General features: G+C 43.4%; 1 protein-coding gene across 2 annotated transcripts; it reads left to right on the plus strand.

Annotated features, from left to right (window-relative positions):
* Window positions 1-40: 40 nt before the first annotated feature.
* Window positions 41-13,098, plus strand: CHCHD4 (coiled-coil-helix-coiled-coil-helix domain containing 4). Of its 2 annotated transcripts, none has more exons than XM_010384477.2 (3): window positions 41-250; window positions 8,639-8,737; window positions 11,970-13,098. In XM_010384477.2, the coding sequence occupies exons 1-3, from the start codon at window positions 229-231 to the stop codon at window positions 12,275-12,277; spliced, it is 429 nt and encodes a 142-aa protein (XP_010382779.1). In that variant the 5' UTR covers window positions 41-228; the 3' UTR covers window positions 12,278-13,098. The 2 variants fall into 2 exon arrangements, with proteins under 2 accessions (XP_010382779.1, XP_030777330.1); XM_030921470.1 differs by lacking the exon at window positions 41-250 and adding an exon at window positions 2,259-3,274.
* Window positions 13,099-21,183: the final 8,085 nt, after the last annotated feature.

A 21,183-nucleotide genomic window follows, 5' to 3' on the forward strand; every position in this document is an offset into this window, starting at 1 on the left:
GAGCGGCCGAGGGGCTCGCGATCTGCTGGGAAATGTAGTTTCCGGCTGAGGTGGGCCTGGCCGCGGTTAAGAGGGCGCCGAGGCAGGCGCGCGGCGGGCAGGCCTGGAGGGGGCGGGTCCGCGCGGGCTTCGGAGGCGCCAGCCCTGCCTGAGGAGAGGAGGTCACGGCGTAAAGCTGCAGCTGCCGCCACCGCCGCTTCTGCAAGGTCTCAGGGACGGGCTGCAGCCATGTCCTATTGCCGGCAGGAAGGTAGGGAGGGCGGGCTGCCATGGAGACCGGCCTACGAGGGCCTGCGGGAGACAGGCGGGCCCCGGCGCCCCGCTACCACGCCGCAGGCGCGGGCCACCCGAGGCGCGGTCCGGTTGCCCACCCTGGGACACTCGGAGGCGGGCAGGCTGGGGGGGTCGCCACTCGTGTTTTGCGAATGAGAAAACCGAAGCTCTCGGGGGAAGGGGACTGGTCCAAGGTCACAGTGAAGCCCGAACCCTGACCTCAGAGGGGCCTGTGCGTGGGAAGTCGTAAACTAGGCCGGGTTGGGGCACGGGAAATGCCGAGCACGTTGCGTGTGGCTCGTAACTGGGAATGTATGTTTGTTAATTATTACTACCGCTCCTGCCATACCCCACGTGTTCCCATTTTGCACGCGCCTTTAAAAGGCGGGTCCCAAAAAGTTGCTACTCGGGGTAGCGTGTGCTGTGCTGGGGTGCTAGGAGTTCTACTAACGGGAATGTTTTTGAGCCCCCTGCTACCTATCAGGCACTGTTCAAGGAAATTTACCTGGCTTGTCTCATTGATCTCGCTGCGCCCTTTGTAAGTCAGACTCTGTTACTGGTCACATTTTACTGAAGAGTCAAGTCAGACACAGGAGACTTGGCTAAAGTCACTCAGCCAGCAAATCGTGGAACTGGGGTTTGAGCCTGGGCATTGTGACCCCAGAACAGCCTTTTCCAATCTAGTGCCCAGTGGATTGCAGGGAGAACCCTGCCTACCTCCCACTCCAAAGTTGAGCTCTGACCACCTTATGCTTCCTTGATGTTACTCTACCCAAGAGCTCAGAAGTACCCAAGCCACAGGTCGGAGGGCCTCCCCACACACTGCCACAAACTGGCTCCTTGGCCCTGAGCTCCTACCTAACCCCTCCAGGCCCTGGTTTCCAGTGTTGTAAAATGAGATGTTAGGCTTCATTGATACAGCAAATATTCATGAAGCACCTTCTCTGCTCCAGAGAAGGGGGATGGATGGTTATAAAGCTACAGAGAGAGCTGGAAGTCACCCAGAAATTCTTTGGTGAATACTCCAGCTCCGTCAGTTAATTCAAGCAATCTGAAGCCCAGAGAAGGAGGTGGCCTACCTTAGTTACACATCCAGTTAGGAGCATAGCTCAGCCTAAAATGCTGAGCCTTTTCCCTAGTAGCCCTGTCTGCTTCTAGAACCTCTCCTCCTCTGGGTCGTAAAGCCATAAGACTCACTCTTTAATGAGTACTATTATATTTCCGCTGATTACTACTTAATGTGTGCCATAAGCAAAAGTCCTCTGCCCTCACCACTGTTATTTTTAATTTCGAGTCTCTCTCTAATTTACTTCATTTAGCAAATAATTTTTGAGCCTTTGGGTATATGAGGCTGTGCTGATAAACAAAACCCTCCTTGTCTTTGAGGATTTACAGGAGGCAGTTTTCTCTGGAAAGGGAGGCTAGGTCCATCTGCCTTCAAAACATGGAGCCCTTATCTTTTCCTGGTTCAAAGATCTCTCTTAGTTAGGAGATGTGTGAGAATTGAAAGCACTCACTTATAGGCCTTCCTTAGTATTTATCTTATCCATACCACTGTCCCCCTAAGAAGTCCCCTTTTTTTTTTTTTTTTTTTTTTTGCCCACTGATCCTTTATGCTTCCCATAGGATTTTTAAAAAAATGATCCCGCCGGGCGCGGTGGCTCAAGCCTGTAATCCCAGCACTTTGGGAGGCCGAGACGGGCGGATCACGAGGTCAGGAGATCAAGACCATCCTGGCTAATACGGTGAAACCCCGTCTCTACTAAAAAATACAAAAAACTAGCCGGGTGAGGTGGCGGGCGCCTGTAGTCCCAGCTACTTGGGAGGCTGAGGCAGGAGAATGGCGTAAACCCGGGAGGCGGAGCTTGCAGTGAGCTGAGATCCGGCCACTGCACTCCAGCCTGGGCGACAGAGCAAGACTCCGTCTAAAAAAAAAAAAAAAGATCCCAAACTCCTTACCATATCAGAGCTTATGTGATCTGGCCCTGTCTGCCTTTCCAGCCTGGTCTCTTCCCACCCTTTTGCTGCCCAGCCTCTAACCTCTTGGCTATTCCCTTGGTTTGGTATATCCTGCCTTCACCTCTTCCATGGCTGACTCCTCATCCTTTCAAATGTAGCCTCCTGACCCTTTGTGTCTTTCACATCCTGAGCTCTCTGAAATTACCTTTTTTATTTTTTGCCATCTTCCTGCCTGTCTGGCTGAGAGCATCAGATGGGCTGTGGAATCCCCAGCATCTAGCACAGGGCCTGGTGTACAATGGGTGCCCAAATCTTTATTGAATCATGTGTGTACCTGCCCTCTGTCCTGAGTGAATCACTTGCCTGTGCAACTTTATTTCAGGGGTCCACCTGCTACCCAGCCTTCAGGTTAAACTCCTTGGTTTGGCATTCAAGGGCTCTCAGCCTGGCTCCCTGGCCTTGGGCTAGCCACACTTCTCTGTGTCAGCACCACAGTGTTTTTTTCTTAGTTTCCTCTTTCTAATGCAGAGCCTGCCCACTCGTGTTTAGTCAACATTTATAGAGCACATGTGATGTGCCAGCCATTGGGCATATAGTGGTGAGCAATGTGACACATTCTCTGCCTTCCTGGCATGGTGGAAGAGATTGCCGTTAAAACATCACCAGACCAATGCATGATTACAGACTGTCATAAGTGACATGAAGGGGAAGCCCAGCATGCTATGATCATTTAGTGAAAGGCTCTGTGGGGTCTGAGAAGGCTTCCTGAGGCTTCAGAGATCCTTTTAAATGCCACTTTTCTTAAGAAAACCTTTTGCAGCCCTCAACGTGTGTGAGCGAACACTACTTAAAACCCTCCTTTTGCCCTCCAGGCTTTGCCCAGGATGGTTCCTTCTGGAATGTCTATTCCCCTCCTTCCCTCCCTGAAGCTCTTTGTCAGGGACAAAGGTAGGATCCCTCCCCTTCCGTCTTCTCCACTGGATGCCTGTGTCGTATTCATCTGTGACCACCAGGTACTACCACAGAGCTGGAGCTAAGGAAGGTTTGTTGAGCTAAACTTCTAACACTTGCATTCTTCTTACACTCTGTCTGAAAGCTATTTGTGTGTTCTTCACAGATACTTGATTCTGTACGCGGGAGTTACATCTTTCAAAGGGGTTAGATTCTAAACATGAAAGTCCTCAGCAGTCAGATTTATCAAACTCTTAGAAACCCCTTACTTCACTCACTCAAAATACACCACAGGCACCACTCCCTCTGGCTTTAGATCTCTTTCTTTGGTTGAGTGTCAGAAAGTAGTGGTTGGAATTGTATCACAGGTGTATTGAATCAACTTAACCAAAAACGAAAGAAGACAAGTCCGTAGTGCAGGTTGCCATTCTCGAACATGATCCTGGTGAGTCAGCATCCATGGGAGACAAGAAACTGCTTCCTCTGCAGGACACACGGGCATTCCTTCTGGGGTGGATGTGCTGAGAGATTCTTGTGTGTAAAGATCTTCCCCTTTCATGGGGGAAATCAAACTACTCATCCATGGGATTTTTTGGTCTTACTCACTTAATGGTGATAACCATTCTGTCTTCCTGCTTTCTGCTGGGACTGGGTGACAGAGCAGGAGTAGCGTCATCTCGGACAAACACTGGCACTTTAAGTTCCAGCTCCCTTTCTAGCCTCATGCATTTCAAGGAAATCACTTCTAACTACAAGCAGCCAGGAAGAGCAGACAGTAAAACACAGATAAGACACCTCGGTCATAGAGGGAGGTGGGGGGAAAGTCTCTTGGGTAACTGCCAAACTTCACCCTCATACAGTGGACCCCAGTAAAACTGTGGGCCTTAATAAGCACATTCCTTTCCCTTCAGGTGCACTAAGATAGGGAAGCTAAAAGCAGTCCTGGGGGGATATGCCTGCAGCTGCACAAAGATGTGTGGAAACACATACAACTCTGCCTCCCAGATAAGCACAACAAAGAGACACAGAAGCAGTCCAAGCCTCTGATAAACTCTCTCACCCTGAATCCTTAAAAACTCTTAGTCTGTAAGAGAATGTGGCTCTGACCTAACTCAGCCAGCAGCCCCCCTCAGGTTTGTTTAAAATAAACCTGTCCCTGTTGACTGAGAAGCCACCCTTCGTGTTTCTCTCCTCTTTCTTTAATTCTTACACTGGGGTCTTCATGCTGTAATCCAGAGTTGTTTCTCCATTCATTTTTTTCAACAAATATTGAACACCCACTTTGTCATTGGCACTATTCTGGGCTCTCGGGATACTGCAATGAACAGAATAGACAAAAATCGCTGCCTCTGAGGAGCTGACATTCCAGTGGGGGCATCAAGTGGTAAACATACATAGTATGTTGGGTGAGGAAAAGCACTTTGGAGAAAGATAAAAAAGCAGGATAAGGGAGATGGGCAGTGGTCAGGGACGGTGGCATGTGAGCAGGAAGTGAAAGCAGGGAGAAATCGCTGTGAGGGTACCTGAGGGAAGGGAAAGTGCTCCTGGAGGACAGAATACCCTGTGCAAAAGCCAGAGGTAGGCATGTGCTCAGCATGTTCAAGTAAAAGCAGAGGTCAGCATGGCTGGAGTGGAGGGAGTGATGGTGGGAGATGGGGTCCAAGAGGTGAGAGATGTAGCTCTTTCTGGATGTATTTGAAGATCGAGCCATTCTAATTTGCTGATGGAGATGTGAGAGAAAGACGGGTTGGGGTGGCTCTACCAAAAGTAAAACTAAACAGCTGAGGGTGGCAGATGTCCTGGTATCTGACTGCTCAGTCAGTTCTGTTCTCAGCCCCACCCTGAAGTCCTGTTCACAGAGTAACCCCTCGGGCCTCTAGTTGCCCACTCTGACCAAGGTTCTGGGGTGGGGACTGAGTTGATTCTGGGGGACCTCCTCCTTGTGCACTTTGGGTTCAGCTTTCTTCACTGGTTAAGTCAGAGAGCACTCGACCATCAGCTCTCCCAGTTCCAAAATATTATTGACATCTCTGAGCCTGTGATTGTCTCTTTTCCTGGCCACACTATCCTTGATACCCTTTAAAACTTACTGTTGAGTGGGATTCCAGCTAACAGCAGAAACTCATTTCACCTCCCCAACCATGTGAGGTAGGTAGGTGAAGCTGGTGGTAAGGCCTGGTTTCTGAGGCCCAGAGGGTACCTGAGCTCACACAGTGGGAAGTGCTTAAGTCTAGCTTTGAACTCCAGTTCTCAGACTCTCTGTGATATTGAAGCCACTGTGAGCCAGAGGGTTTAACATAGTTATCCACCTCCTTCAGAACATGCATATTCAACTGCTTTTAAAGCTTATCTTAGAAATAAAAACACACGCACTTTTAATTTTATTTCTCTGGAGAAATTGCTGAGAAATGTCATAAGAACTACTAGTCTAGCTGATAGTCCCACTGGTTGGCATCTTATGACTAGTCTGACCAGTTCTTTCTTTCACACTTAGGTTTGTTAGGAATAGGTAAACCTTGTCCTTGCATCGGTCCTTGAATTGAGTTTTAAACGTTCCAGAAAGCAGAGGCCCTCCAGGACAGGCATGCAATGGACAGTTTGCAGGAGACACACTCTGGATCTTTCAGACCAGAGTTCCTGTTCTGCCTTCATTTACTGCATATCTTTTGGTCCGTTTCTCAGCTCCTATGGTCTCTGTAAAATGGAGATAAAGTAATACCCACTAGTGAACTCACAGATATAATAAAACACATTGCATGGGACAAAAATATATAAAAGATGCAGCTATTACTGTTCTACCTTCGATCCAGTCTGAACTGTGCTGCAAGGGAAAATGTGCAGGAAGGCACATGTGAGGACTTGGCCCAGTGGGAGGGACCTGGAATTCGTAGTGGGATTGTGCTAGGCTGATGTTTCCTAACCTGGCTGTGTATCAGTCACCTGTGAAGCCCGTGAGCTACATGGATGTGGCAGAGAGCTCGATTCAGCTTTTCTTGGGTGAGGCCTGGTCTCTCTATGTATGGCAAACCCCAGGAGGGCCTCATACTTTACCACATTTGGACTCTGCTTTATCTGCCTATGACTGGGCCTCACCATTGGGCTGCGCTGAGCTGCCATCTTGGTCAACAAAACTGCCAGAGCTGAGTTGCGAAATTTGCATCAGCTCATTCTGCTTAGCGTTCAACATTTTTACAGATTGCTTTTGAGTATTTTGGAAACTGGCCAGAATTACCAAGATTACTAGGTAGTTTAACAAGTCCTGGCTGCCTGATCCAAAAGCTTTTCCAAGTCAGCCACAGGGGAAAAGCAGTCTTCTGTTGGATGACATGCAAGGTGTTGTGGCAGAGACCATCTCTGGGAGCAGAAGCCTCCAGTGTGTTGGGGGTCCTGGCCCTGTGTGTGCTGAGGGTTTTTTGTTGTTACTCTGTCCTAGCATAAGAGACCCTGTGCAGTGTAGGCATGGCGTAAGGCACCAAAGTGCCCTCCCTCTGTCCCCTGAACTGTCCTTCTCACTGGAGATGTCTCTTGGTTTTTGTTGTCACCGCCCCCTGCCTTCCAGAAGCCTCTTCCTTAATTACATCAGTCCAAGCATGGGCCCAAGCCTTTTTCCTTACTTTCCCCTCAACATACCTGTGACTGAACTTTTCTAAATATAAAGAGAAAACAAAAAGTATAAAGTAATCAGAGATGCCTGCAGCTTTCACAGAGCCACGTTTCTGCAGGTCAGGCCTCTGTGCCCACAGTAGCCTCTCACTCAGAGCCACGCACTTTTGGCCGTAGCTGAAGAAGTCTTCTTAAATGCTTGGCGCCTCCTATCCCCTTCCAGATGAGGGTCCCTGAACCCCAGATCTCCTGGGATCAGAACACATGGTCAGTTGGTCTGTAGAATTTGTCATTCACCTTCACCAGGAAGGTACAAGAAAGATCTTGCTTGTTTACTTGGCAAACATTTCACTTGATTCTAAGCTTTTTGAGGCAGGGGTTGGGTCAGATTTTATTGTGTTTATTCATTGCCCAACATGCACAAGCTCTCAGGCAGTGCCTAGTCATGCTAAGTGCTCAGCGTCAGCTATCATTATTCTTGTGCAGATGTTGGTGCGGGGCAGTATGGGTGTGTAGAAAGGATCTCCAACAGTGTAGACTTCAAAGAATCCTGTCCTGTGTGGCCTAGCAAGTCACTACTCAGAGCCTCAGGCTCACCACCATTAAAAGGGGGTGCTGCTACCTCCCTCTCAGGGTGGCGACAGGATGGAGGAATGAGCTCACACGGAGGACCAAGAGATGGACTGGCTCTGTCTGTTCTCCGGGTACTGCTGGAGAAACTGATGATCCACCATGCAGCGTGGGGTACTGAGGACAAGGTGCTTCTTGCCCACAATGAGAATATCTGATGCATACCTGTGGTGTGGTTAGCTGATGGCCAGAGTTTTTAGGAAGGTGAGGTAAAGTGTTGACAGCTACAAGGTGTAGTGGAGAGGGCTGTAAGGACCTACCTTCTGCTTACATAGCCCCTCAGCCTTGGTTTTCTCCTGTACTCGATGGGGGCTGAGGGTGATAATACTTCATAGGGAGTCACTGTAAGGCAGTTAATGCACCCACCCTGGTTTGGCCAGGACTGATGTGCTTTTCTGTGCTCACCCAGCCTCCAATGAGGAGAAGCTCCTAATATAAAATGCATTTGACTCTCACTGGTCTGTTTTCCTGTAGTCCTCAGACCTTCCAGCAGCCAGGCCCCAGGGTGAGGGCTCTGGTTTTGAACAAGGTGCTCTGCACTTTAGGCCTGCTGACTTTCCCATGCTGGTCCTCACAGGACCACAGTCCTGACCCTAACCACTGTGGGGTTTGTCCTAAAAAAATAAACTGCAGATGGTCACAGTTAAAAAGATCTGAGAAGTGCTTTTCCCGCTGTCCCCCTCCAGTTGTTATCCTTGTTGGGAAGTGGTCCCCAGGCCTCTCGGACTGTGGGGAATGGAAGGGCTGCAGTGTTCCTCACCTTCATGACCCTTTCTTCCAGCCACGATTAGGAGCCCAGAGGCCTAGTGGAGGTGCTGGCTGTGGGCACTCTCAGACTGCCTGTGTCCTGAGCCTTTCAGAAGCAGGGGCCTGTGGGCACATCAGCTGTGTGGTCTGCAGTGATCTCTGGGCTGAGGACCCATATCACTGCACACTCACTTTGCCAGTGTGCTCAATCTTCCTCCAACTTCTTTTGCATTCTGAACCCTGTGGGTAAGCCCCTAGGACACTTTTTCGTGAGTGCTTTTTTTCCTGCCCTGCCCCTTATCCATCCCCTTTTGTTTCCTACCTGTAGCAGATGAGAGCAGTTTGATGGTCACCTCACGTAGGGATGGCATATGGGACAGTCTTCAAACTTGGTTTGTATGGCGACTGCTTTGGGTTTAAAGCTGACTCACTGCTCTTGAATGAAACATTTCTTCCTCTGTTCTCCAAATGCTAGGGAAGGATCGAATCATATTTGTAACCAAAGAAGATCATGAAACTCCAAGCAATGCAGAACTGGTGGCCGATGACCCCAATGATCCATACGAGGAGCACGGTGAGTGACATGGGGCCTCCCAGGGACCCACATCAGGGCACTGGGGGAAAGCTCCGTGTTCTTAATTCCTTTCCCATGTTTTCCTAGCCAAGGCCGAGTTTTCAGGTATCTATTCTCAGCCATAGACCATCTCTGAGGGCAGTGGTTATCTTCCTCGGAGGTTTGAGGGACTGTGCTTGCCAACCTTGTTCTGATGTACTTCCCTGGCACAACAGTTAAGTTTTGGGAGAGGGTGTTAGTAGATTCCAGCAGTTATAGGTAGGTTAAGGTGACAGGGCTCTTGCTCAGACAAGTTGCCAGACTGAATTCTGCCACATCTAGCAACTTGATTAGCAAGTAGACAGTCATGCACCTTGTTCTGTAAGGTTGGTGAAGTCCCTGCTCTCTCTAGCTGCTCCAGCAAACATATGAAAAGGTCACTTGACACAGACAGCTTTCCAGCAGCAGGATTCAACTAACTTAGTCAGAGCGGTTGCACACTCCTTGGTTAATGGCTGAATATAACAGTGGTCGCTTAGGCCTAGGACATTGTTCCAAAAGTTTTGGGCTGCTAAACTCGCTAGATACTTACTACTGCAGCCCGTGTGCGGTGGATGTGTGTGTGCGGTATCCATGAACAATCTACGTATTGTACAGTACTCAGTTCACCAATGAAAAACCACTTCTAGTGTCCATGATGACAACTAACCTTCTAGTGCTAATTGGTAATTGAAGAGCATGAAGCAGCCGCATCGGGAATATGGGTTCCTGATTGGAATTTCTCAAATGCTAACTGATGTGTCTATTCCTTCTGTAGGACCCTTTACTTGTTGCCCTGACTGATCCTAGGGGTCAAAGCATAAAGTATATATCCAGCACCCAGTGGGAGCAGCGGGAAATGCAGACATTACACAAAGTGTTAGCATTCTGAGAAAGACAGCTGCAAGGGTAATCTTGATCAGGTCTTACATGTCAATTCTAGTACCTTGCTTATCTTTAGATCCATATTAAGCACATTTCATTAATTGATCAAGACTATGGAGGCCTGCAGGACAAGTTGGGCCTTGTTTTGTTTGCCTCACAGTGTTATTAAAAACTGAATGTATCTGCCTTTAGACTGGGCTGCCCCCTCCAGATCCCACCATTCTTTACTGTCCCTGTTGTTTGTTTACCTGCTTCTGTCACTTGCAATGTGTCTGCTTGGAATTGTAGGTATCCCATATGATGCATTTGGCTTTACAGCCCCTTATAGTGATACTTTGTACAAAGAAGCATATAAAACACAAAGAACTCTGGGACCCAGGTTTCAACCTCTTAACTGCAAAATTACTAAGTGGGCCAAGTAAGTCACCATTTTATGCCATCTACCTGCCTTCCAGCATCCAGCTGTGCAGCTGAGCTGGTGCTTGTAATAGCTAAGAGTATCAAGAAAAAAAGGTGGCAGAAGTAATTTTCCTAGAATCAAAACATCAAGAGGGCCTTAAAGATCATCTGATCCAATGAGAAAACTGGAGACCCAGGAGGGGGCGGAGACTGACTCAGCCAGAGACTGGAACTTCAGGCCTTAGACTGCATGTTTGACAACACACTGCATCTGAGCTTTATGTAACATGCCAAAGGTACCCTCTGTAGGGTTTATATTGTGTCCCTGAAATGCAAATTGGCACCTTGTGCTTTGTGAGGAGGTATCTCATTCCAGCTCACCTGCCCCTAAGAAATAATGAAATAAGGACTCCTGGAAACCTAGGTTATAATTTTCTTTGTTATTTTTGATCAACCACCTGGTCAATTTGCACTGGGTTGTAATTTTTAAATGTCAGTATTATCTCTTAAAACTGGTTGTGCAGGTTTGTGAGCAGATTTGAAGCTCCAGGGGGTAGCATTTGCAAATGTTTTTCCAACACTGAGGTCCCTGTCAAGAAGCGGTGAGATGTAGGGGAAGGGGCATGGGCTCTGGGAATCCTGCCAGCCCAGTCTGCGGTCCTCACTTGGACCATGAGCCCCAGAGACTGCATATGTAAACTGGGGTTAGTAGCACCCACTGCAGAAGGTTGTCAGAAGGCTTATTATGTGAGTTACCAAGCATAACAATGCAGGAGAACTTGATCTGCAACTGCTGATGGTCCTGGGGGTCTGCTGCCTGCTAAGGGGGCAGCACTAGTTGGCATCGTCCGTGCTATACCCATTTTATAAGTAAGGGACAGGAATAGCTACAGCAGATCCATTGATCAGTGGAGCTTCCCAAGCTGGAACTGAGAGGCAGGCGGGGTTTGGTCTAGGACTTTGGACATTAGTGCAGAGTGCCAGGACTTGGTATTGCCCTGTAGTGAAGAATCATGTGTAATTTCACAGGACATTTTAGAGGCTCTCTTAGAAAGTACTTTCAGTCTCTTAATAAGACTCATGTAAGAAACTTCTATATGAATCATATGTCTGTCACAAAGCTGAAAATGAAGCCATCATTTTGAGAGCATTTTGGAAAACCAAGAAATACTATTTAGATGTGAATAAAGTTCAGTGATAAAAAAAGGTATAAAAGTCAAAAATAAGAGGCCTATTAATAATAGTGAAAATGAAAACCCATTTATAACCTTGCTTCCTCCCCAACACATATGTGCAGTTTAACAGTTTGGTTGATTTTTACAACAGTGCACTCACACTAATGGTATGCCACCAGCTTCTCATTGTGCAGCATGTCTTAGACATCTTTCCTCATCAGTACATTAGGAGCAACCTCCTCCTTTTCACCACTCCCCAGGCTATGCTGAGCTTCTGAGAGCAGCTGCAGGGCAAGCTGGGTTCAAGGGGCAGGGAACATGGGGGTGGGGTGGTCCTGATCATCCATATGAGGAGGGGGATTAGAAAGAGGAGATCAATACTTCGGTTCCTTAAAGTATTTGGGCTTTCAAAAAGCTCTTCACTAACCATTCAAGTGATCTCCTCCTCTTTGGGTTAAATGGGTCCCGGTATTTAATTCTTGGAGCACAGCTCAGAGCACTGGGAGGTGGCTTAGAATAGACTAGTGTCACACATGGAGAAAGATGTCATTGGTAGCTTCTCTCCCAGCTGGGCCAAGGAATGCTGGATATGTGCTAGGCTTTAAATGTAATCCAAATCGAGGTGTGGGTCCATAGGCAACAATAGTTCCTGTTTTGCACCACCTGAGTAGCCTGTGAGGACTGGACTAGTTTTGTATTTTCTGAAACTTTCGAGAACATCTCTCACGTTGTCCTTGCTTATCTTCCTGTTCTAGGATTGATACTGCCAAATGGAAACATTAACTGGAACTGCCCATGCCTTGGGGGAATGGCCAGCGGTCCCTGTGGAGAACAATTCAAGTCAGCCTTTTCCTGCTTCCACTATAGCACAGAGGAGATCAAGGGGTCAGACTGTGTAGACCAGTTCCGGGCCATGCAGGAATGCATGCAGAAATACCCAGACCTCTACCCCCAAGAGGATGAGGATGAGGAAGAGGAAAGGGAGAAGGAGCCAGCAGAACAAGTAGAAGAAACAGCTCCCACTGAGGCCACTGCAACCAAAGAAGAGGAGGGGTCAAGTTAATGAAGGCCACAAGGCACTGGGCTCCAGTCCTTTTGGAGTGGACCTTTTGCAAAAGGCCTTGTCACCTTCCAAGAAAGTGTCTTTCCCTCTGTTGTCCTGTGCACTGTAATATACAAAATAACTTATTTTGATGATCAGAGGTCTTGACCTCTTGACATATACACTGAAAAAAATGGGGGTTGTATGTATGTGTGTCCTACCTAAACCTGTAGCTGCCACTTTTGAATTCTCTTCTCAGATTGCCCTGAATTTTGCCACTTTTAAATAACGTGCTGAATAAGCTCAGCAACTAAAAACCATTACCCAAGAACGTTTTTTGTGAGTGAGCTGATTTATTCTGATTCATTATATTCCTTTTGGTAGATTGTATACCCCTTGGGGAAAATAATACAAGTATAGAAACAAAAACATCTTCTCTTAAAAATGCTGGGGTGGGGCCATATCTACTAGCAGAGGCCAGATGGTCAGATACGATTTCTGCAAACCCATCTTGACCTTGAGTATCTGAAGGGGTACTGTACTTCATTCCTGATACATTTTGGTTTCCATGATGGTGTGGAGCTCCTGGTTTTCTGTGTTTGGACGATGAATATTTGGACCCTCCCCTTCATAATCTCTTTCTAAGTGAAGGGAGAGGCTGGCTTGGCTGTTCCTTGTTATTCCGAAAGCCCTGGTTTGGGGCTCATGTTCACATTGGCTCTCAATCTGGCCAGGTGCAGTGTTCTTGCAAGGTGGGGACCTAATTATAACCAGAGTAGCAGGAAGAGAGGAAACATTGTGAATTAAGTATTCAATTAAAAGGAAACATGATTTCTACCTGATTTTGAATGTGTCCTTTGTTTTCACTAGTTAAAAATGTTTTCAATATAAAAAAGTATAAATTATGAACAATTCAATTGAAATTCCTCTTGAAAGATATTGGTAAACCAATTTGAGTCTGTTAAAATTTTCTGTGTTGAGTTCAAAGGAAGCTCACTGTTTTGTATGTGAGCAGATTCCTTCACACAGACATTGCAGTTAGTCTGTGAGGTGGGGAAGGCTCTTGCTGTTTGAAAATAGATTAACTTGCCTAAGGTAACTGCAACAGTTTTCAGGCTGTGGCATAGTAATGGCTCATTTGTCTCAAATGTGTTGTTATTTATGTAAAAAATTACCTTAAAACTTTTAGTAGCTTGAAACAAGGAATCTGGGCATGACTTACCTGGGTTCTCTGGCTCAGTGTCTCATGAGGCTGTGATACTTGCAGTCATCTCAAGGTCTGCCAGGCCTTTCAAGATCAGCTCAAAGTGGTTTCTGGGAGGGTTCGGTGGGTTGAATCTTGTGGGTTGTGGATTGAGGTCTCAATGCCTTACTGGCTGTTGGCCAGACACCTCCTTCAGTTCTTTGCCACATGGCCCTTGCCTTAAAGGGTCAGCTCACAACATGGGAGGTGGCTTCCATCAGAGCAAGCGAGAGAGCAAGATGGAAGCCAGAGCCTTTTCATCACCTCATCTCAAAACGCATTCCGTAACTTTACCATAGTCTGTCTGTTAGAAGTGAGACACGGCCCACACTCAAGGAGAGGGACACAAGGACATGAGTAACAGGAAGCTGCTTGCCACACTGGAGAATGAGGCACCACTACGTTAAAGCTTGAAAACTTAAAGGCATGGTTAAAATGCAAGGATTTGTGGTTCAGAGGTGTATGGAGGTAGAGAACTGCTTTCTATATCCAGAGCTTTTTAAAACCTTGCTTGATTAGGAGCTAAGAACCTGGAGCTGGCCAACTATGGAAGACGTGACAGACCCTAATGACTTCTTTTAACAGAGTTTTGCACATTTAAAAACCACATTTCTTTCGTTAAAATTTCGGTCATAAGGTGTTACTGTTTGTGACCATGTCATGTACCCCATTTATTTGATGCATTCACAGAACCTACAGTTCCAAGCCTTAGGGTAATAAGAGTGATTCATTCATGGTACTGCCCATGAAGCTACAATCTAGCCAGGAAGTCAACATTTACTAGAAAGCAGAAAGGAATGGATGAGTGTTACATAATGGTGCTGGATTTTCAGGGCTGGGTCCTTCCAGCCATGGTAACTTACAGCAGAGATTCTCAAACTGTCCAACGCGACTTGGGTTAGGCAAAAGGTTCCATCCTTTTCCACTTTTCAGTGGAAAAACAAATTGGTGATAAGGAATTGGCACTGTATAAGCAGTTGGAAGTGGGTGGAGATTATGCTTTACTACAAGGGGTTTGGCTAATTCATATTTAAGTTGCTGTGTATCTTTAAATGTAAGAACACCAACAGATCAAAGAGTTAATGATTCAGATAAATGCAGGTTGATGATTTTTAAAGAACAGCAATAATTGAAACAAAGGGCTGCTCAAAAAAACACTGACTTGGGAATGCAATTACTAACACACTGTTTTATGTCTCTTTCGTTTTAAGAGTTCGCTCTATCGTCCAGGCTGGAGTGCAGTGGCGTAATCATGGCTCACTGCAGGCTCAACCTCCTGGGCTCAAGCGATCCTCCTGCCTTAGCCTACCAAAGCGCTGGAATACTTGGCCTGTTTTGTTTTTTTGTGATATGGGCAAGTGCAGCATATCAACCAAGCTTCTTAATAGAGCACTACATTCTAGTCCTTAGTTCTAGGACCGTACAGATTTTAAATTATTTATGTATTTATTTTAGAAACAGGGTCTTACTCTGTTGCCCAGGCTGGAGTACAGTGGCACAATCATAGCTCACTGCAGCCCTGGACTCCTGGGCTCAAACGATCCTCCCACCTCAGCCTCCCAAGAAGCTGGGACTATAGGTGTGCTCCACCATGACTGGCTAAGTTTTTATTTTTATTTTTGTAGAGATGGGGTCTCACTATGTTGCCCAGGCTAGTCTCAAACTCCTGGCCTCAAGCATTTCTCCTGCCTCAACCTCCCAAAACACTGTGATTATAGGTGTAAGCCATCATGCCCAGCAGAGACTCATTTTCACATAAGGGCTGCTTTCTTGTAGTTTTGAGACATTATGCGTTACTAAAATATTATGAAGTTAAAATCTGAAGTCTTTGATATAAAATGGCATAGTAATTGCACATGAACAGGCTGGCTACAGCTAAAAGCAGCTCTTAGATTTTCATAGTGGAGCCAGAAAAGCAGAAATTTCATTCCTTGCCTTTTTCATGAAATAAGTAGCCCAAGGTTATATTGTTAATGGATAAGATTATTGTGAGGGATAACTCAAATGAGAAATGATGCTGCTGTTTTGAGAGTCGGGGATTTTGGTGTGGGAGAAATGAATAAAGATGTAAAATTGATAAAGTGTAGTAAAATCCCTTAGTTCACAGTTTGAGTTTGGATTATCAGTGTAAACTCAACGTATTTTTTAAAATAAGACTTTTTAATTTTTCCATGGAAAATGCCTAGAAATAAGTCCAAACCCAGTAGTAATGCATTTCACTACTACCCATATTGTGGTCTCCACCATTTTTATTAAATGGTCCCAAGGCGTCTTCAAGTCTGAGAGACGTACACGACGAGCTTGGAACTTCTTATACCGGGAAGTGTGGATGCTATGCTATCAAACCTATGAAGGTCGTGTCAAAAAACTCAGGACAGATTGAACAGACTCCCATTTGCCAAACACAGGACAGTATGATCATCAGAAAGGATAATAATTGCAATATACTGAAATACATTAAGTATGTTTAAATCCATGAGCTCCTAATGCTGCAGGGATAACTCAGGTCATGTTGGATAGTGCTGGGAAACAGTGAAATGGTGACAACCAAGACTGCCCCAAATACTTGGGATGCATGGACAACCTATCACGATGTATGTGCCATATTTGGACCTGATTCAAACAAACTTATGAATATATATATCTCTCTCTCAGGAAAATGTGAACATTGAATGCAATGTATCTAATACTGTTAAAGTTTCAGGTATGGTAATGCCACTGTGATTATGTTTAAAAAGGAAAATCCCTACATTTGATAGAAATATATTGAATTTTGCTGATGAAGTTATATTACTAATGGGATTTGTTTCAACATAAGGTGGAGAAGTTGTAGGTATAGAAAAAAGAAGATTGGCCATAAGTTCATGACTTTCGAAGCAGGGTAATGAATGCAAAGCTAATATTATACTGTCCTTCCTGTTTTGTGTGTATTTCAAGTTTGTCTATAATAAAAAGTTTAAACCTTGGAAAAAGATACCATTAACAGGGTAAGAAATAGTGGCAAACTCAGAGAAGGTATTTGTAGCACATATGATTGGCAAGAGATTAATATATAGAATATCTAAATGGACTCCTAACAAAACTACAGATAACCCAATAGGAAATGGGCAAAAGACATGAACAGACTATTCACAGAAAATGAAACAAGAATGTTTAACATGCATTTGGAAATATATTTATCCTCATTATTAATCAAGGCAATACAAAATAGAAAATAAAACAAGTTACAATTTCAAACTTACCAAATTGGGGAAAATGAAAAACGTTGATTACAGTGTTGGCTAAGATGAAAACTCTTACACATTGCTGGTGTGGGAGGTAAATTTATAAAACTATTTGGAAAACAATTTAGCATAAATGAATGTGAATAAACACAGGCATAATTTAGGAACAAGCAAATTCTGTGGTATGGACCATAGAGAAAATATGGCACATATGACCAGGAAATATCTTTAAAACAAAAAAAAATCCCCAAAACATTTATTCACCAAACTTCCTAACTCAATTTTAAGCAAAATATAACAATGAATTAATAATCTGTGCAAGTGCTGACAGGCATGCAGACTGGTGTGACCTCCATGGAAGGGATTTTGAGAGTATCTAACAACAACTACAGATGTGCATTTACCTTTTGAGTAGGTGAGCCCACTGCTAGGAATTTACCCTGAATCCACATCTCCACAAGTAAAAAGCAAGATATGCACAAGATTATTCACTGCAGCATTAGATGTAATAATACAAGACTGCAAACACCCTAAATGCCCATCTACAGGAGACTGGTTGAATAAACATGGTACATTACACAATTGAGTACTATGTAGCCATAAACAAGAATAAACATCTCCATGAACTAATATAAACCAACTTACAGGCAATGTTAAGTGAAAAAGTAGATATGGTATGTCCACTTAAAAGGCCTACAAGTTATAGCACTCAGTAAAATTAAGTATGCCTACAGTCCAGATCTTGGTTTCCAAAAACCAATCTCTCATTAAAAGAGCTCCTTGGAAAAATGGCTGATTCCAAGGCAGGGGAAATGCAAGATGAGCCTGGAACATCCTTTTTGTGCCATAAAGTAAGAAAATGCTCAAAGATGAATGGGGGCATGTCAAAAGGATGCAGCTATATCTGTTCATAGTATAGTACCCAGAATACATAAAGAACCTTACAACCTAACGATAAAAAGTCAAATAGGCTGGGTGTGGTGGCTTATGTCTGTAATCCCAACGCTTTGGGAGGCTGAGGCAGGAAGACACTTGAGCCTGGGAGGTCAAGGCTACAATAAGCCGTGACCATGCCACTGCATTCCAGCCAGGACAACAAAGTGAGACCATGTTTCAAAAACGAACACAAAAAACACAAAAGGCAAATAACCTAATTTAAAAACGAGCAAAGAATTTGAATAGACATTTCTCCTAAGATAAATAAATGGGCAATAAGCACATCATAAGATGCTCCTTAACATCATTAGTCACTGAGATACCTACCACCTTCATACTCACAACGATGGCTGTAATTTGAAGACACTGAAAAAAACAAAAAGCCAGACTGTGTGTGGTCCTCACACCTTTAACTCCAGCACTTCGGCAGGCCAAGGTGGGAGAACTATTTGAGACCAGGAGCTTCAGACCAGCCTCGGCAACTCCTGTCTCCAAAAAGTAAAATAAAAAAATAAATATGGCTTTACAATGTTATTCTTTCCAGAATTTCTGATAATTTCAAGTGAGAGAGGTAAACATTTTTAGTTACATGATCAGATACCCCATATAATTTGCTGACAATTCAATGTATCTCCAGTGGGATGATTTACCGTAAAGAAAGCCACCAAAAATTGTAAGCAGTCTGGATTTGTGTTTATTGCAACCAGTAATTAGGGACTAATTATTTAGGGACTGGTTTATTGCAACCAGTAATTAGGGACTAACCAGTAATTAGTTTTTTCCCCAGAACTAGAAAGCAAGATTCCACATAACTGCATACTGCACCTGCATACAGCCACATCCCTGGACTAAGGCTGTGGGGGAGAATCTGCAGTCATAACTTTAAGTTAGAAGCACCCATAAATTTAGTATATAGACGACAGTGAACTTTCACTTACAGCATCAACATTGTTAAGGTCATGATGTACAGAGCAGTCACTTTTAACTTCATTAAATTAATAAAACATGACAATGTCTTCAGTTTAAACACTGATTTTAAAATACCCATTAAAAAGTGCAAAAAATATAATCTAGCAGCATATCTGTTGTATTTTTAGGAAAGACCAATTCATGGTCTTTATCGCGGCCACATATTCAAAGTTGGGCTTTTCTTTGATTTTTTTTTTTCATTTTAAAAACAAACAGCAGATGTAACCATTATATTGTGTATAAACAATCATAAAATTGTCTTTAACAGTCTACCACACAAGTGTACGCTGCAAATGAAATGAATTTTACCTTAAAATGTAAATGTTGTTTATTATTTGGCCTTTGGTTTCAATGCTTGAAAACCCCAAAATAATAAAACTCATCTCCCTTCCTCCCACCTCCCAAAAAGACTCCTGCAGCTCCCCAAAGTTGGTAGACTTTGGCAACCACTAAGCACATGACGCTATGTATCAGTGTCTTCTGATACTAGGAGCATCCACTTGTCATGTGTAAATAAAAGTGGTCTCCAAGAAACCTTCCTTCACAAGACATATGTCTTAGTATTTCATTAATTTTAGTATATTTTATATTGATACAAAAAGTGCTTAACAGTTCAAATGATACAAAATAAACAAAAAGTAAAATTTTGCATTAAAATTTACACCGTATCCCTCTTAGGCATGTGCTTTCCAAGAGTTCTTGTTTCTGAGTCACTCATGTTACTCCCAGAGACTAAGTGACCCCACCTTTAGCATGACCATAAGCTGTTTGGCATCTATTGATGACCAGGAAACATCTAAAATAATATTCAAAGGAGCCTTGTTTATATGTTCCTAAAAGATTGGGTGAAGATATTTTGCTTGATTCATGCAATGTCATTTTCTAAGAAGTGCTGATGAACTACAGCTTCACATGTCAACAAAGATTATTCTCAAAACAGAAGGCTTAGTATAGAAAACAACTTTCCAGGAATGAATCCAGAATGATTCCGTATATATATATAAATGATGACATTAACAAAAATCTTTATGATATATTCATAGAATATAGAGCAAAAACTTTAAAATGAAAAGGAAAATTATAACGTGATTTACTTAGGAGATTTATGTTTCAATGCATTCAGGAAAAGATACACAGAGGCTTCAAATACATCAATAAACTCCCATATTGTATAAGCTAAGTGGTAGCTTTGGTAGGGTTAATTCTATTTAATATAATAATTATTATTCTTTAGCATCAATTTCTCAAATTAAAAGACAATAAAGAGAAATATACTTCAGAGATCCCTTGGAATATTTTGGGGGCATTTGCAAAGTAGGAGTCTTTTTTGTTTTTCCATGTGGATAGTCAATTGTCCCACCATATTTGATAATTGACTTAAAGTGCCACCTCTGTCAACACTAAGTTTACATATATGGGTGGATTAGTTTCTCAACAGTCTGATTCATTGGTCTAATTGTATAAACCTACATGAACACCACATGGTTTTATTTACTATAACTTGAAATTATACTTGATATCTAACAAGCCAAGCTCTCTGTCCTTTATTTCTGCTCTTCTTTGTATCCTCTTCCTTCCCTACTTCCTTTCTCTTCTCTTTTCTTCTTCTCTCTCCAATTTTTATTGTTATTTTGGCTGCTTGTTCTCTAATATTAATTTTAAGATCAGACTGTAAATTTCTAATAGTAATCCTTTTGCATTTTGATTGTTTATTAATTTGGGGGCTGTTATTCAGGGGATTCTGTCTCTTTCTATCCATGACTATAGTATAACTCTTCTTTTATTTGGGCCTTCATTTGTGTTTTTATTAAGTTTTCCATTTAAGTTTGTATACATTTGTCCTAGGTACCATGTATATTTTCATGTTACTACGAATGGTATTCTTTTAAAAAATTGCATTTACTATTATGTATTTGCTAGAGAATAAGAATACTGTTGGTTGAGTATGGACTCTATATATAGCCATCTTGCTGAAGTAACTCCTTATTTCTACAGGTTTCTCATGCATACTGTTGAACATTATATTTTGAAAATCATATGATGTGAAAAAGGTGATCTTCCTTACCAATAGACTTAATTTTTTCCTTTAGAGCATCCCTTACAATTCTGAATAGCAGAATTTCATATCAGCACATGGACATACTAATAACTCTAAAAGGAATGTTTCTACTTCCTTATCTTTAAAAATGTTTCCAAAGATATGTTTGTAGACCATTTAAAGAAGTTGTCTTCTCATCTCGATTGCTAAAATACTTTATTGTGAATGAATACCAAACTTTCTAGATTATATTCTTCTGCATATATTGATATGATCATATTTTCCCTTTAATATAATAATATGGTCATTTACTTTGACAGATTTTGTGATACTGAACTCACCTTACATTATTGGGATAATCTTTTATTATGTAGTCTTATGATTAAATCATTGTTGAATTTTATTTTCTGACATTTATTTAGGAAAAGTGCGTCAGTGTGCACAATACAATTGGTATATAATTTTCTCTTATTTAGCTCTATTTACTCTGTTTTGGTCTTAAGGTTATTCCAGTCTG

This window comes from Rhinopithecus roxellana, chromosome 1 (assembly GCF_007565055.1).
Source record: "Rhinopithecus roxellana isolate Shanxi Qingling chromosome 1, ASM756505v1, whole genome shotgun sequence".
Taxonomy (NCBI): Eukaryota; Metazoa; Chordata; class Mammalia; order Primates; family Cercopithecidae; genus Rhinopithecus; species Rhinopithecus roxellana.